Consider the following 14386-nt stretch of genomic DNA (forward strand, 5'->3'; position numbering starts at 1 on the left):
ACGGAGTCCTTTCAGATAACAGGAGTCACTGAGATAACACGGGTTAGTTATTCTTTGTAGACGATATATATGATAAGGAGTGACTGAGTGGGATGGCTTTCATTACAGCCCACTCCATAATATGCTAATTTCTATTAAAATGACAAAGTTTTAAAAAGCACATCATGCACTTTCACAGCGTCTCCAAAAGGCGTAATCATATCTTTTATTTTACAGCCAGTTGCATTCAAAGGTGCAGTTTCTAAAAACGCAGTGCAATGTAGAACAGCAAGTAAACATGACAGGTTACAATATAAAAGCACAGCACCGTTAGCCACTGTACAACAGTGTCATGTGAAGCTACAGTCGGCTGGATACATTCCTGAAAAAAGGAAGAAAAAAAACGTATAAATGTGCTGCGCGTCCACGGGTCTTCTTCTATCATCCTTGTCATGGTTTGACTTCAGGTGACATAATGACGCCCCTACATTCACACAAAGGTGACTAAAAAAAATACAGGTTTGTGCTTTTACATTCAAAATGACACATAGACTACATATAATGCCACTTTTCACTCTTGCATATTCATTTAGTACAAATACACTGACCTGAGATTGGGATTCACAATCTGTGACCTGCTGTGGTACATGGATTGATCGAATACAAACCCAGGAAAGCTTCTACTCACTACTACACTGTGACTTCAAGCCTAAGATTTGCTGAATGTAGGACACAATAGATAATCACCACAACATGTGAAGGCATCAATCCACAATAAGTGATAATGACAAGGAATGCTGGCTGTTCAAATTAATTCATCAAGCCATATTATTTGAAGGGTTGAAGGGTTTTAAACCTCTCCCAAAACGGTGTTGTCGTCAACTCTCTTTCTTCCTTCCAGTTCCTCCTGAACTGTTTTGCTGATACGAACCCAACAGTGAACCATTTCTGGTTGCGGACTTCAAAAAAATAAATCAGGAATATCCTTGATCTTTAATGAGACTTATTCCATCTTAACAACTTTGGGAGCGTCAGCAGCTTTTTGTTGAGTGGGGGTCTTTCTGCCTTCTGGCTCAGTCTTCCTTGGCAGTCGGGGGCTGCCAGCAGCTTTCCTGCCGGTCTGGGGGCTGGAGGAGCCGGCGGCCATTTTGCGTTGAAGTAACGGGCTCCTGGAGCTCTTGGGCTTCGTTGGCGTCAGTAAAGACTCCATGACCTTCAGTGAGCGCAGGCTGAGCAGCCCACAGAAGTAGTTACACTGGTGCTGGGAGACAAACTGCTCAAAAACTTTGGGGTTCCCTTCGACAGGTAGACCTTGATGCCTGCAGCAACACACGCACACAAAAAGTTGTAAAACATAAAAAGTTAATTACCTGTAAAATTAGGTTTTCACAGCGTAATTTGTAACATAATACAAATTTACTCACCCTGTTGATTTGACTGACACTCCAACATTGGTGATCTTAGTGTCAACACCTGCGAAACAACACCACGTATTTACTTCTGTTTTGTTCAGGTAATATATTCAAACATGACGGACCACATTCAATCCAGCACAAATATAATAGGAGGAAGAAAAATTATAATTATAAGATACAAATTTTCAGCACATAACACTGGTATGACGTATTGTGTTTTGTTTGTTGTTAGCACCTACATGTCTGACAAATTGTTACAGAGCCGGGAATTGCATTTGCAACAGTGGTGTTGACTCAGAAACTGTGTGTAATGTTGCTTTAGGGCAAGGTTTTCTCAATCCTGGTCTTGAGGGCCCTGTGTTTTGCATGTTTTGGATGTCCTCTGCCTCAACAAACCTGATTCAAATAAATGGGTCATTATCAGGCTTCAGCAGAGCTTGATGACGAGCTGATCATGTAAATCAGGTGTGTTGTATCATCATATTCTCAAGTGTATTACCTGCAAATGAGTGAAAAATAGATTACATTACTCTGTTGAATCAAGGTGTCGGTTTACCTTCTAGTCGCGTGAGTAGCAGATTGCCGTTGGTCCACTGAAAGATCCAGTGCTGCAGGGCGCTGCACTTCTGTCCCACCTCAGTGCCAGTCCTCATATCTATTCTGCCTGTCTGATCCACGACAGAGTATTTCTGATAGACTCCCGCCAGATCAGCCTCCACTGTGGCGTAAGGAACAGTGTTCGCAGGTCGGTACATCAAGTAGACTGGAACCACCCTGCGTAGCAAAGATTTTCATGATGTGAATGACCTTGAGAGAGGGTTTCATGGTCCGTGTGCGGTGAATAATACTCAAGAGGATGTCAACGTTTGATGAGGAGTAAAATGATCGAACTCACTCTAGAGAGGGGCCAAAGTTTTCAATCCCTCTTGCCTCTGCCGTGAAGATTTTGCAGTATTCACGAGCCAAGTTCTGAATTTTGCACTCCTGTGAAGAACATTGGAGAATAGCCAGTTAGGATAAGCTCAACCTACACCCGCGTTTATTCATTCTCCATTTGATTAGTGACACAGTAATCCTACGTAGGTGGCAGGAATGGCACCTGACTGACTCTCTTTAATGCTGGATATGTTAGTTTTGTGAATGACACAAATAAACTACACAATCAAACCTTTCTTACCTGCTTGATAACGTCCAGGTTCCTGTCTATCAGGCCGCTCTCTCCTTTCCCTTCATATGCGATGGGGTTGCGTGCTTTAATGATACATGTGTTTCCAGACTCGAACACAGGCTCCAGACCATAAATGACTTTTGCCCTCCAGACTTTGTGTGAGCAGCCATTACCAATTTGAGATTCCTGCATCATTATACGGCCAAAGAATTTGTTGCCCCAGATGCCAGAATCGGCCACGCCCTTGCTGAATATCATGGGTGTCATTTCGATTTCTTCTCCAACTGCATGCAGAGGAATGTAAGAATGGCAGTCAGAAAAACATTTGGGCTCTGACACTGGAAACATAGCGCTCTAAAGAGGTAAAATCATCATCTTACCACCAAGGTCCTCACGGAGGGACATTCCTGCCAAGACTGCAACACAGTGAGAGGGAAGATGAGACTTGTTGTGGTCCAGTAATGCAAGGAACATTTTTATTTATGCCAAATGTAAAAGGGTACATACTATCTGCACTAAGAAGACAGTCCGTAGAGTCTGTCCCATATTCATTAGTGATTGTGCATCCGTAAACACCAGAGTCTCTGGACGATGCCTGGACAATTGCGAGATTGACCTGAGATTCATCGCCTGCACTGAGAAACAAACGAATAATAAATAACCCAGAATGCAACAGAAAACATGTGGTTAAACTTATGAAGAATATATTAATATAAAAACAGCAACATGTACATCACGACAAGATTTTCAAAAATGAAAGCTGCAGATTAACTTTCGCGTTACTCTGGGACTTACTTTCTTTTAATCTGAGTAATCCTCTGTTCATTTTTGAACCACTGGATTGTAGAGTCACTCAGAACGTTGAAGAACTGGCACCACAGTTTCAAGTGTCCTGAGGAATCTGCAAAGGTTTCGCCCCTGATCTTGCGAATAACTTGAGGAGCTGAAGGGAAAGAGGTCCAACACAGACAACATGATGAAGATACACAACCTTCTATGTTCTAACTATCAATAACCTCAGTACATCCAGTGTATTATATACTTTATGCACTATACGGTAAACACTTTCCACATAAGATAATAGTGTACTGGGTCAGCAGATATTAGCCTATTGCACATATCTCAGTATTGGTGTGTACATCATTTGATAAGTATTAAGACATTGCAGTACAGAAATGCCAAACCAGGTTTGAGGCGATTTAGAAACAATCACAAATTTGTCCACCAGAGACCGCTGACAAGTTAGGAAGCTCAAATGCTGGGAAAATGTTCTGCTGCTGTGTTACAGGTTGCAAGTCGTATAAACTGGTATCTGACAAGTGTTGTCATTTCGCCACTTACCAGTTGAGTTGCAACAGAAAAGATGAAGGGTAGTGAAACCCTTAAGGGAGAACAAGGCATATTTCAAGGTAAAACAACATATTAGATAACCCATTAGCGAACGTTAGCATTCAACCACTTCCTAGCAGACATTACCATTTGATTATATCCAGTGTGTTTTACTTCCAGGTTTAAATAAATGTGTCAGAGATGTGTTTTCATGTCACACTATCAAGCTGGTGGAAGTGGTTGAATACTGACGTGTCTAATGGGAGCTAATTGGTTATCAAATATGTAGTTTTATCTTGACATATGGCCCAATATATATCCAGATTTTCATTATCTATTGTCTTGTCAGTTGCTGTTGTGGTTTTTTTTTTTTCAGATTCCCTAGATTTATAGGACTTGCAACCTGGATCACAGTCGTATGACATTTGAGCTTCCTGCTCTGAGGATGATGTCAGAGGAAAATGGCCGCTGTGTGGACATGCTCTCTTAAAGCAACAGAGTCTTCAAGGAACATATAAATGTAGTATTCTGACATAAAGGCCATTTTACCTTTGAATGGGTCCTGCTTGTTTTTCTCTGCAGGTTTCCCCTCAGTTTTGGGGGTGTGGATCTCCTCACTGGGCTGCTGGCTTGGTGCTTGAGTCTCAGGCGCCATCTTTCTCCTGCTAAAGAGCGGTGAATGCCTTTCTGCAGGAGAGCTTTGCTCACCAGGCAGCTGCAGCAGAGGCGACCGTCGTGCCAGGCTCGGGGACGTAGAGAGGGTCGGAGGACTTGGAGACAGCTTGCTGCTTGGTGTGGAAACTTCCTTTTTCTGGGGTTGGTTATCAACAGATGATGTGGCCTCCGAGGCCTCTTCAGGTTTGGCCTTGGGTATTATTATTTTGCGTCGGGCTCCCGAGGCTAGCTCTTGTGCAGTAGCAGAAGGAATGGGGGAAGCACAGTTTCTTCTCTTTAACAATGGACTAGCCTCGGGGGCTGGATTACGTGACAACACCTCAACCATAGAGCTGTCCTGCTGAGTTAACTGAACATTATTCTCTGTTTCAGACACACTTTTAGTGGGAAACCGTTGTACACTCTGCAAAGAACTGTTTTTTGCGTTGTCTTCTTCCATTTTGTGTTGATCTAAAAGTGTTTCACTAGTCCCTGTTTCGGCTTTGATTTCTCGAGTTAACCTTTGTATGAATCCCACGTTTTGTCCTCGAACTGGTTCGTCCTTGGCACGTTCCAAAACAGTAATATTTGACTCTTGACTTCTGGCCTTTATAGGTGTAACTGTGAGGGGAGTCCCAGATTCTTGACCGACATTTTCATTTATGTTTGAAACTGATCTATGGGTCAGTTTATCCTCAGAAGTCGACGATGTGTTGTGTTTGACATTTTCACTCCCAGAAAGAGGAACACAATCTTTTGCCAGAATTGATTGATTAGTACCTTCATTATAGTTTCTGGCACTGCCATGAAGCCGTGCAGGCTCTAAAGTCTTGCCAGTGTCTACAACAGAGATGGGTGGGATTACAAGAGGCTGGACAGGTGGTGAAGTTGCATCTTGAGTCTGAATTTGCTCCTGATCAGTTAAATTGAGTTGATGATAAACCTCCATAAGTGTTTCCTTGATGTTTTTGGGAGGAGTTTCGTCATTTTTTATTTCATTTTTCCTCGCAGACTTCTTCACTTCTGATTTGCGTTTGCCGTCATCAGTTTCCGTAGCTGGGGCTGGGTCTTGTACAAGGTCAGCATGGAGCGGTAATGTGGTCAGTGAATTTGCTAGGCCAGAGTCAAGAGCCTTTATTTGGGCTCGTAAAAGTTCAGCTATAGATATAACTTTTGTTACTGGTTTTTGAATTTCCTGGAAGTCGGACAGGTTTGTGTTTTCTGGGATTGGGAACGCAGGCTTAGATGTATTTGACTTCAGATCGTGTAATTCTGAAACACCTTCCTCCACCATTTTCGTCTTCTCAGTTTCTTTCTTAGTTGCATCCACATTGGTTACATCAGTGCATTTACCTGCTGCATCTTTGGTCTTTTCGGTCTCAGTGTGGTCAGTCACATGTAGATCAGCACTTTTAGTCTCCATCTCAACTATCTTCTCTTTTGGGGCCACACTGTCAGACTGCAATACCAACTCACCTACCTCCTTACCCTCTACCTTCTCATCAACTTGTATTTCCGTCCCTTCAACAGTTTTTATGGCTGTATCAACTTGGCTTTGCAGGGTGCTGGGTGAAACATTACACCCACCAGGGTTCTCACCACCACCGGGGCTTTGGATGGATGACTTCTGTGGGTCTGTAAAAAGGGCCGAATGGCTTTCATTTGATCCCCTGGAATGATCCCATGTGTCCTGTGTTATTTTGTCAATGGCTGCTTGAGGACCACGGTGCAAAGAAGGGGTCTGGATGTCATCTGTCGAGGTATCTCTCTCTGATAGAGCCCTTTGTGGTGGTCGTGCGTCCGTCGCGCAATGGAGTGGAAGCTCAAGGTTGACAGGTGCATCATTCCTGTTCGTCATTGTATGGGCCTGTGTAACCTTGGATAACACAAGCAGAGGTTTCCATGCTGTAAATACTTATTCCTTCATCCCTGAGTATGCTGGACATGGATAAACACATGTACTTTTAAAAACAGCAACAGTGTAACCAGCAACAAACAGTGAACAGAATGAAAAGACCTGAGAGAAAAAAGGAAATATATGAACCAATAAAAAAAAAAATTTCACTGATGGTAACAAGAAACCTTCGTTCACCTATAGCTTACCTGTAGTGCCGTTCTGTTTGGAGTTGCCAAGTCTGGCCTTTCTCATGTAATTTAACTAGATGGCACTCATGGTGCTCAGAGCGCCAACAAAATGACATTACATTGGTGTGAGCATTTTCATGTAGGAATTATTTTCTATTTCTGTAGAAGGAAGCATGCATCTAGTCATGGATCTATTGAAGATGAGGCAGACATCTCCACAGCCAATATCTCCATAACTTAGCAACTCATATCAAAACAATCTAGATGGATAAATAGATCTCGCAGGTAAGGACAAAAAATTGTATTTTTGATTTTGGGCTGAACTGTCCCTTTAAATATGTCCCATGCTAGTGCTTGCATTCATGTTGGATGAAGATTAGTAGAGTTGAGAGAGGCTTGAAAACAAATATATTTGTCATTTTTACAGACAGTATCATCCTCACCCTGGATCCTAATCCAGCACATCAACGTACACTTGTTTGAGACAAGAACGTTAGCTGAGCATCAAAACCCCATTCAGTCTGTTATTGAGCTGTATCCCTTTTTAAATTAGCAGATTAGAGAGGTTCCCTGTGTCATATGCCTTTCCATCATGGATAAGATAAGCCATAATAAAGCACAAGGGTCGTTCTCTGTGCCTCATTGTGACATTGTGTGGCCTATTCACATGTAAGGTGGCTATTTCATGTTGAAGCGTGGCCAGAAAGGAATGCGAATCATTTTAAGAGGTGCTTCAGCTGTGCAGCGTCTCGTCTCAGCTCTCAGAGTCGTCAGTCTTCGGCCACATAGCCGGAGTCAGGGCGATTGCATAAGCAGCGGACAACAAAGGTTCACAATCCAAATAACAGAATAAGTGTCTTATTCTAAAACAGGCACATCTTTTCTTTATTTCCTGTAATGTTATGTCCTGATATAGTGTATTTATGTTACAGTTACATACACATTACATCCCTCTATATGACCTACATTAGCAAACGAGACCATCAGCCAGAAAATTGGCTATTTCTGTATGATTATTATTCTTAATGCCTGACACTGGGCCGGATTCAGACTTATGGCAGAGTACTCGCAGCCCAGTGTTACTGTGCTACACTAACACTACTTTTGTCCAAAGGGGCGCCAGACTCAAGAAAAACTAAAAGTTCCTTGTAGGAGCTTCAAGCTTCAGCATGCATATCTGCTCTAAGGCTACAGTCAGCAGCTGTTAGCTCAGCCTGGCACAAAGACTTGATACAAGAGGAAACAGCTAGCGTCAGACGTCACTTTGTGTTGTTATATCTAATGTGATGAATCCATTCTGAAGCTGAAGAGTAAAGACATTAATTACCATCTGACAGAGAGATTGTCAGATTCTAAGTATAAATCCAAATGATAGGAAATGCTGCGTAAGTCAACTCTCAGACCTTTGAACTTTCAATATCAAGTGCACTGCATTAATGTACCTGTTGTGTCTGTCAACGTGTGCGTCATTTAATTCTTGTCACACAGCAGGGCATACTTGTAAAAGCTATAAATACCTGCAGGTTGCTTGTGTTACTGATGAGGCCTGTGTTGGCAGCACAAAGCTCCCATGAGCTCATGCGAAAAGGCTCACTCACCTCACTCGGCAGCGCCGGCCGAGGCACAGACGCTCTTTTTTGGCAGGGGCTTGTTTCCCTCTCAGACACCAGATCTCCAGCCTGTTCGCACGGACGCTGGGGTAAATCAGTCCTGCTTTCACACAGTCCGTTCACTGACTCGACGTCTCTGTGTGTTAGGGATGCACCGGTGGAAGTATTTGACTTGTCATCGACATCCATGACTGTAACATGTTCTGTTTTAGAAAAATCCTCCTTTACTATGCTGGGGGATGTTGCTGCAGCACGTGACTGTAGTTGTGTCGAGGTGATGTGTTCTTTATCTTTACGTCCAACTTCCTTCTCGTGCTTTGCAGCTTGTTTACCTTCACTTCCTGACACAGGATGACTTGTGAGGGCAGCAGGAAGCCGTTCTTTCTGCGAAGGCACAGCTACCTCAGCACATACGTTGTCATCCTTTGACGGCCTTTCAATAAGCAACACTTCTGATTTCAGTTGTTCTGTCATGTCTCTGGAGTGTGAATCCACAACTGATGAGCTAATAACGTTCTCTACTTCCATGACCTCGTCTGAATTCCCCTCTGACTGTATTGAATCTGTGCAGGCCGGAGCTACAGAGGTGACAGTCTCATCTTTGGCCCTTCTCTCCTCAGATGCTCGCTCTCCTGGTGTGTCTGATTTGGCAACTTTTGCACCGTTGGAAATCCTAATCTTCTTTTTGACAAAGGGAGTTTTGGGGTGGTGTGCGGTAAAAACTTTCTGAGCGGAGTCATATATATATGTCCCGCTCTTGTTACCATTTTCACTGATGGTCTGTCCGTTAGTTATAGCAGACACTGCTCCATTGGTGATGGGAACTGGCTTTTCTTCCACCTTTTCCACAGCTGCCTCCGCCAACCTGGCCTCGGTGTCTGCAGCTACAGCCTCATGGCTCTCCTCATTGCCCTCATCCTCCGTTGAGCTTGGCGTGCTGAGGAAGGCCTCCATCGTGGAGCGGCGCTTCCTCTGTGTGCGGTCTGGACTGATGGTTCGTAGCGGCTCCTGGTTTTCTTTGCCTTCCGCTTCCCTGCGTCTGTTTTCAGCCCTTTGTTTGAGCTTGGCAAAGTAGCGCTGGTGGATCTTGAACTCGTTCATTTCACCCACCTCCAGAACACCGGAGCAGGACACGATGCCTTTACAGTTGCTGGCTGAGGCCTGGTATATAGCTGCATCCTCCACAGTGCAACTGCAAAAGAAAGTCAATTTAAGTTGTCTTAATTAATACGATATCAAGCAAATTGATTGACATGAAGAAAAGTAAACATTGCTGACGAGGATAAACTGCTATGTTGGCGAAACTCTGTTTAGGGGATAAGCTATTTTAATAGGCTTGCTTAATGTCGAGGCACTCTTAGTATTTTTGAATAAATCACAGCAGAAATATTAAATTAATACAGTTTTGTTGGCTTAAAGGCCCCCCCCAAATACATATTATACTCATTTCCAGGTTCGTTCCCATTGTATTTTGGGTTCCTACTAGAATAGGTTTACATGCTTTAATGCTCAAAAAACACATCAATTATCTAATACTGTCCAGTGCTGCCCCACCGTATTCCCCCTCTGTTTGAGATGCTCTGTTTTAGCTCCTGTCTCTTTAAGGCCTCCCCTCCTGAATACCCAGTCTCCTCCGATTGGTCAGCTCACACTTGCCTGACCCAGCACCACTAACGATAACAGAGCAGCTCTGCTAAATCAATTCTAAAATGCCAAACTAGCCATAATACCATAAAAGGTCTTCTTTAAATGTGTCTAAGTGGAAGGTTTGCACGGACTGACACAAAGGTATTTTCTTGGTAAAAGAAGTGCAGTCAGTCAGCGTTTCCCAACATACGTACTTGTAAATGTGCAGGAAATGGTTTTGTCCATTGCGAAATATTTCATATTTCGGTAGTCCACAGTATCTGTCTAACTGCACATCGTCCTTATACCAGATCAGTTGAGGAGCAGGGTGTCCTGAAAAATAGAAATAAAAAGATATGTGTCAAAAACAAAGGAAGCAGTTCATATGTTTGTCGTATGTTTCAGATGCTCATGATGCATGAGGCAGTTTGCATATTGATCCTTCTTTCAGATGTAGTACATTAAGTCCTGTAAGTTGTTTTTAAGTTGTTAATAATATTTATTTTACATTCTTATGTGTATGCTGATTACATAATATTAAGTGTTACTACACAATATAACTGTGAAGCAATGTTTACCTGTAACCACACAAGAGAACTTCACGTTGCAGTTCTCGGACACGGCTCTTGACTTGAGGGTTGTTTCGAAGGAGGGCTGAGTGTCCTCAGTCAGCTGCGCCATCATACTGCACAGTGTGCTCCTGTGTGACAAAAGGCAGCCAGTCAGTCATGTTGTTAAGTTGTTATTGTAACGTGTAGATGAGCAGTTTTTAGAAATTGCAGTCTCAGATTTTTCTATCATTCTAATATGGATTGGTTGATTGACATAAAATATCAGATGTGCTATTTGTCTCAAGACCTTGCCCCCTTACTTATAGATAACATTCTTCACATTAAAGCGCTGGTGATGAAGGTTAATGCATGCAGAGACGATCTCCGATTAAAACTCAAGATTTCTACAGAGCTGTAGGGAAACATATTGCCAGGCTTCAAAGCAACACACACGGTTTTAATGATAAATTTGAGAGTACCTCAGGCCAAATTAAAAATGAACACCTTAACTCTCCCGATTGTTAGCTGTAGTCCCTCCTGCATGATAGTCAGTTAAGCAATTTTTGCCTTTGCTTTATTTTTATAGGCTGAAACGTTGCTCTGCTTATATCTCTTTGGGGTGCCTGGCTTTTTTATGGTTGTACATTGTCTTTTTTTTTTTGTCCTGTTTTGCATGTGGGGTGTGTATAGTTTGTTTGTAAGTGTATTTTTTATGATTAAAAAGATTTTAAAAAAAAACTAAAAATGTCTTTAACTGTAGACAAATGTAGAAACATCCTCCATAGTTTCACTAAGAGGAGGTAAATTAATGTTTTGAGCCAGCTTGGACAAGACAATCCAAATTTACATAAGAGCCTGGCTGGGGCGAGTGATTATTGAACGTCAAGAGAAAAAATAAACAAAAAAGTCTATGAGCTTATTAAATATTCTGGGTATTTACATCGTCACCATGCCTTTTGTATTTTTATTTACAGTGTGCTGATCTGTTCATCAAACACAGGTTTGTTTGTTTTCTTATTTATGCCGACAATCACATCAATACAAACTAAGACTAAGGTTTGTCTTTATTGAATGTTGAGCAGTTGTCTCTGGAGGCAAATCTTACACATACAGACCACATGAAAAGGACGCGTTTCCTGCTATCTTTGACTTCAACAGTTCAGTATGACTGAAATTAGATGCATCCTGAGAGAGGTCTAATAAGTCCACATGACATTAATCATAGAAATGAAAGTAATCACCCGAAATATAATGGGTCAAGAATCAGACACGTATTATACTGTATTATAACATGAATAGATGTGGGCTTGCATGCATATTGTATGGCTCTCCTCTATATATATATACACACACATGCACTTGATCCATGTCTGGTGTTGACATCACTTCAGTGTTGGTTCAATGCATAGTTAAATAGTACTGTTACACTTCACTGCATGTTTCTCATGATTAAGCAAACTAAACAAGACACTAATACTGAGGACAGTTGCACTAACATGATATACTGTCCATGCGATGTGGTTTACAGCCTACATGCGCTTTGTACTGCTGTTCATCTTGTTGACATTCAAAGACAAAAACACTGTTGATATATGTCGATTTTAAAATACGTAAACAGGTTAACATTATATCTGTTTGTTTGTTTTCATAGTAATGAACTGTTAAGTGATTCATGCTCAATCTGGAAAGAGTCAGGAGATGACTTTTGTTGTGATTTCGATTGATTGAACAAAATAGTTCTCAACTGTGAAATTTACAGTTGGCAAAAAAAGAAAGCTGTGATGTCTTTTACATTGTCATCATATTTTTGGTATATTTTGCCGTATTTTTACAGCGTTGTGTCAGAAATTCTTGTTTTTCTTGTAGTTTTTTCTCATAATGCTCATGATGCTTCAATACCCATACCCATTTCCACGCATCTATCTTCATATCGTTTTGCGGTGATAACACACCTGAACCACACGAGCAATGGTCTTGTTAAAGGCCAACAATGAGTCAAACGAATCAAAAGTCTAGTTTCCTTAAATTCTTAATTTTAGGACGGGGTACAACAAAGACGGAAAGAAAAAAGACAAAGGGAAAAAACTGGACATCAGGGCAGTATTAAACCATTCCTGAGTCATTCATTGTTACTTTGATATGTTGCTGTAATAGCTGCCCTGTGCTACTGGCTAGAAGAGAAAAATATTAATTATTATCTTTATAGTGTATACCTATCACCTGAGGACGAAGAACTTAAGAAGTTGCTCCTAAAGGTCAGCACCTTTTGTTCCGTGAACAAATCTTTCCACGCAGAAGCTGTTGTGAGTGTTTTGCTCCATGTGCAATGGGGCCCATGCTGCATAACTGAGATGCTGTTCTTAATCAGCAGTTTATTTAAACTCTGGTGACCATGGCAACAAACACAGAAATAACATACCCCACACGTACACCTCAGGTTAGGAAAATGTTAAAGTATTGAAGTGTTATAGAGCCCATGTTGGACTGACATGATCCCGACAGAGGGGTTTCAACAGGTCGCTCAGCACACTGGGTCAGTGTTGTACCTGGTTTCTGGCCTCACGTTCGAGAGGTAGCTGCAGCCGCCGGGCCGGCTGCTCCCGCTGCTATCATTCCCATTGCTGGATCTTCCATTGCTAGAAGAGGAGCGTATCGGTGTCTTCCGTGAGCCCATTTCTCACCAGATAAAAAAAAAAAAGTTGCTCCAGAAAAAAAAAGAAGTATTTGTGCCACCTATTTTGTGTTTCCAGAGAGATCAGTGAGAGCTAAAAGAGAACAAAGAGTGAGAACATGAACACCGAGAACAACAGAAAGTTAAATTACAAAAACTGTTTTTCTATAGTTGGGATTGAAAACACAAACATTACTGGAGATGCTCGGTAAAAATACACCTCTGACCTATTCTTAATCTACAGAACAAGTCTATTTTACACTGTTAACTCACCATTCACCGGTTTCTTGCCCTCCTTTGACAGATACCCCACAGCACTGACTTAAGGCACTGCAATTTCCAATCAAACATGAGCATGCGTAGGCTGCTGGACTATTTATAGTTGGCCTGCAAATAGGCACAAGAGCACATCCAAAACTTGCCTTTGGACCATTTTATAAAAAACAAAAACACCAAAAAATTGCCAATATAGCCGTGTTGTAAAAGGTCAGAGCAGAAACAAGAAGATCCTTTTGAAGAAGAAAAAAATCCACAAGTCAAATACAAGGTCATCCCGGGTTTAGTAGTTCCCCGAATAGGAGGAGAGGATTTAAAAACCAGGGCGAAGGGTTTTTTCCTGTCTGGTACCAATGGACTGCATGCGCTCAGAGAAGAGGGAGACCACTTGTGTGGTCAGATCTGTGTACAGACTGTAGTGAAGAATCATTTGAGCCTGTCAATCAGGAGAATGACGCATTCACTTTGAAGTGCGTGAATACGAGCAGTATATTCTTTCAGTCGTCCGCGGTCACACGAGGTTACTTTCCAAACATCAAAAAGTGTGGAGTTACAATGAGCACTGTTTACCGAGGCACTTGTTGACACAGAGTTACAAGCAAAACCTTACAAAAACAGCACAATTTGGCACTTTTCCCCCCCATTTTTGGAGGATGAAAGTACATTTTCTTATCATATCATATTAAATAAGATGGTGAGACCTACCAAGCTCTGTGGCATGCATTGTCCAGAGTGACAATTGCATTGTATCCCCAGAGGAAACACAGTAGGAATAGAACAGCCTTATATAGGCAGATCCCACCGACTGCCAAAGAGCTCTTATCTCTACACAAGCATGCACACACACACACAGTCATCCGCTCTCTCTCTCTCTCTCTCTCTCGCACACACAGACACACACACACAAATCAGTGATTAGCACTGTAATTAGTTGTATTTTTGTACTTACTGTATGTGATGTGTTGATTATTTTTAAACACGAGTCACACAAATGTTTACGTAGCCTGTCGACTTTTATGTTC

General features: G+C 41.9%; 1 protein-coding gene across 1 annotated transcript; it reads right to left on the reverse strand.

Annotated features, from left to right (window-relative positions):
- Positions 1–113: 113 nt before the first annotated feature.
- LOC311260828 (alpha-protein kinase 3-like) lies at positions 114–13466 on the reverse strand. The gene is made up of 14 exons (XM_084359071.1): positions 13362–13466; positions 12964–13182; positions 10445–10566; positions 10082–10199; positions 8229–9432; positions 4441–6421; positions 3358–3505; positions 3070–3197; positions 2943–2978; positions 2572–2846; positions 2290–2378; positions 1951–2168; positions 1404–1452; positions 114–1298 (listed from the first exon to the last, which is right to left on the reverse strand). The coding sequence occupies exons 2-14, from the start codon at positions 13089–13091 to the stop codon at positions 983–985; spliced, it is 4812 nt and encodes a 1603-aa protein (XP_084215197.1). The 5' UTR covers positions 13092–13182; positions 13362–13466; the 3' UTR covers positions 114–982.
- Positions 13467–14386: the final 920 nt, after the last annotated feature.

This window comes from Pagrus pagrus, assembly GCF_965226575.1.
Source record: "Pagrus pagrus genome assembly, chromosome: 1".
NCBI classification, from domain to species: Eukaryota; Metazoa; Chordata; class Actinopteri; order Spariformes; family Sparidae; genus Pagrus; species Pagrus pagrus.

Bases quoted from the DNA above. Each gene is read 5' to 3' on its own strand.
- LOC311260828 (XM_084359071.1), bottom strand. From the start codon at position 13,091: ATGGGCTCACGGAAGACACCGATACGCTCCTCTTCTAGCAATGGAAGA. The intron at 2,979-3,069 runs GTATGTACCCTT...ACTGTGTTGCAG, and splicing joins CTGTCTTCTTAGTGCAGATA to TCTTGGCAGGAATGTCCCTC. The intron at 2,169-2,289 runs GTGAGTTCGATC...TTTGCTACGCAG, and splicing joins AACTTTGGCCCCTCTCTAGA to GGTGGTTCCAGTCTACTTGA.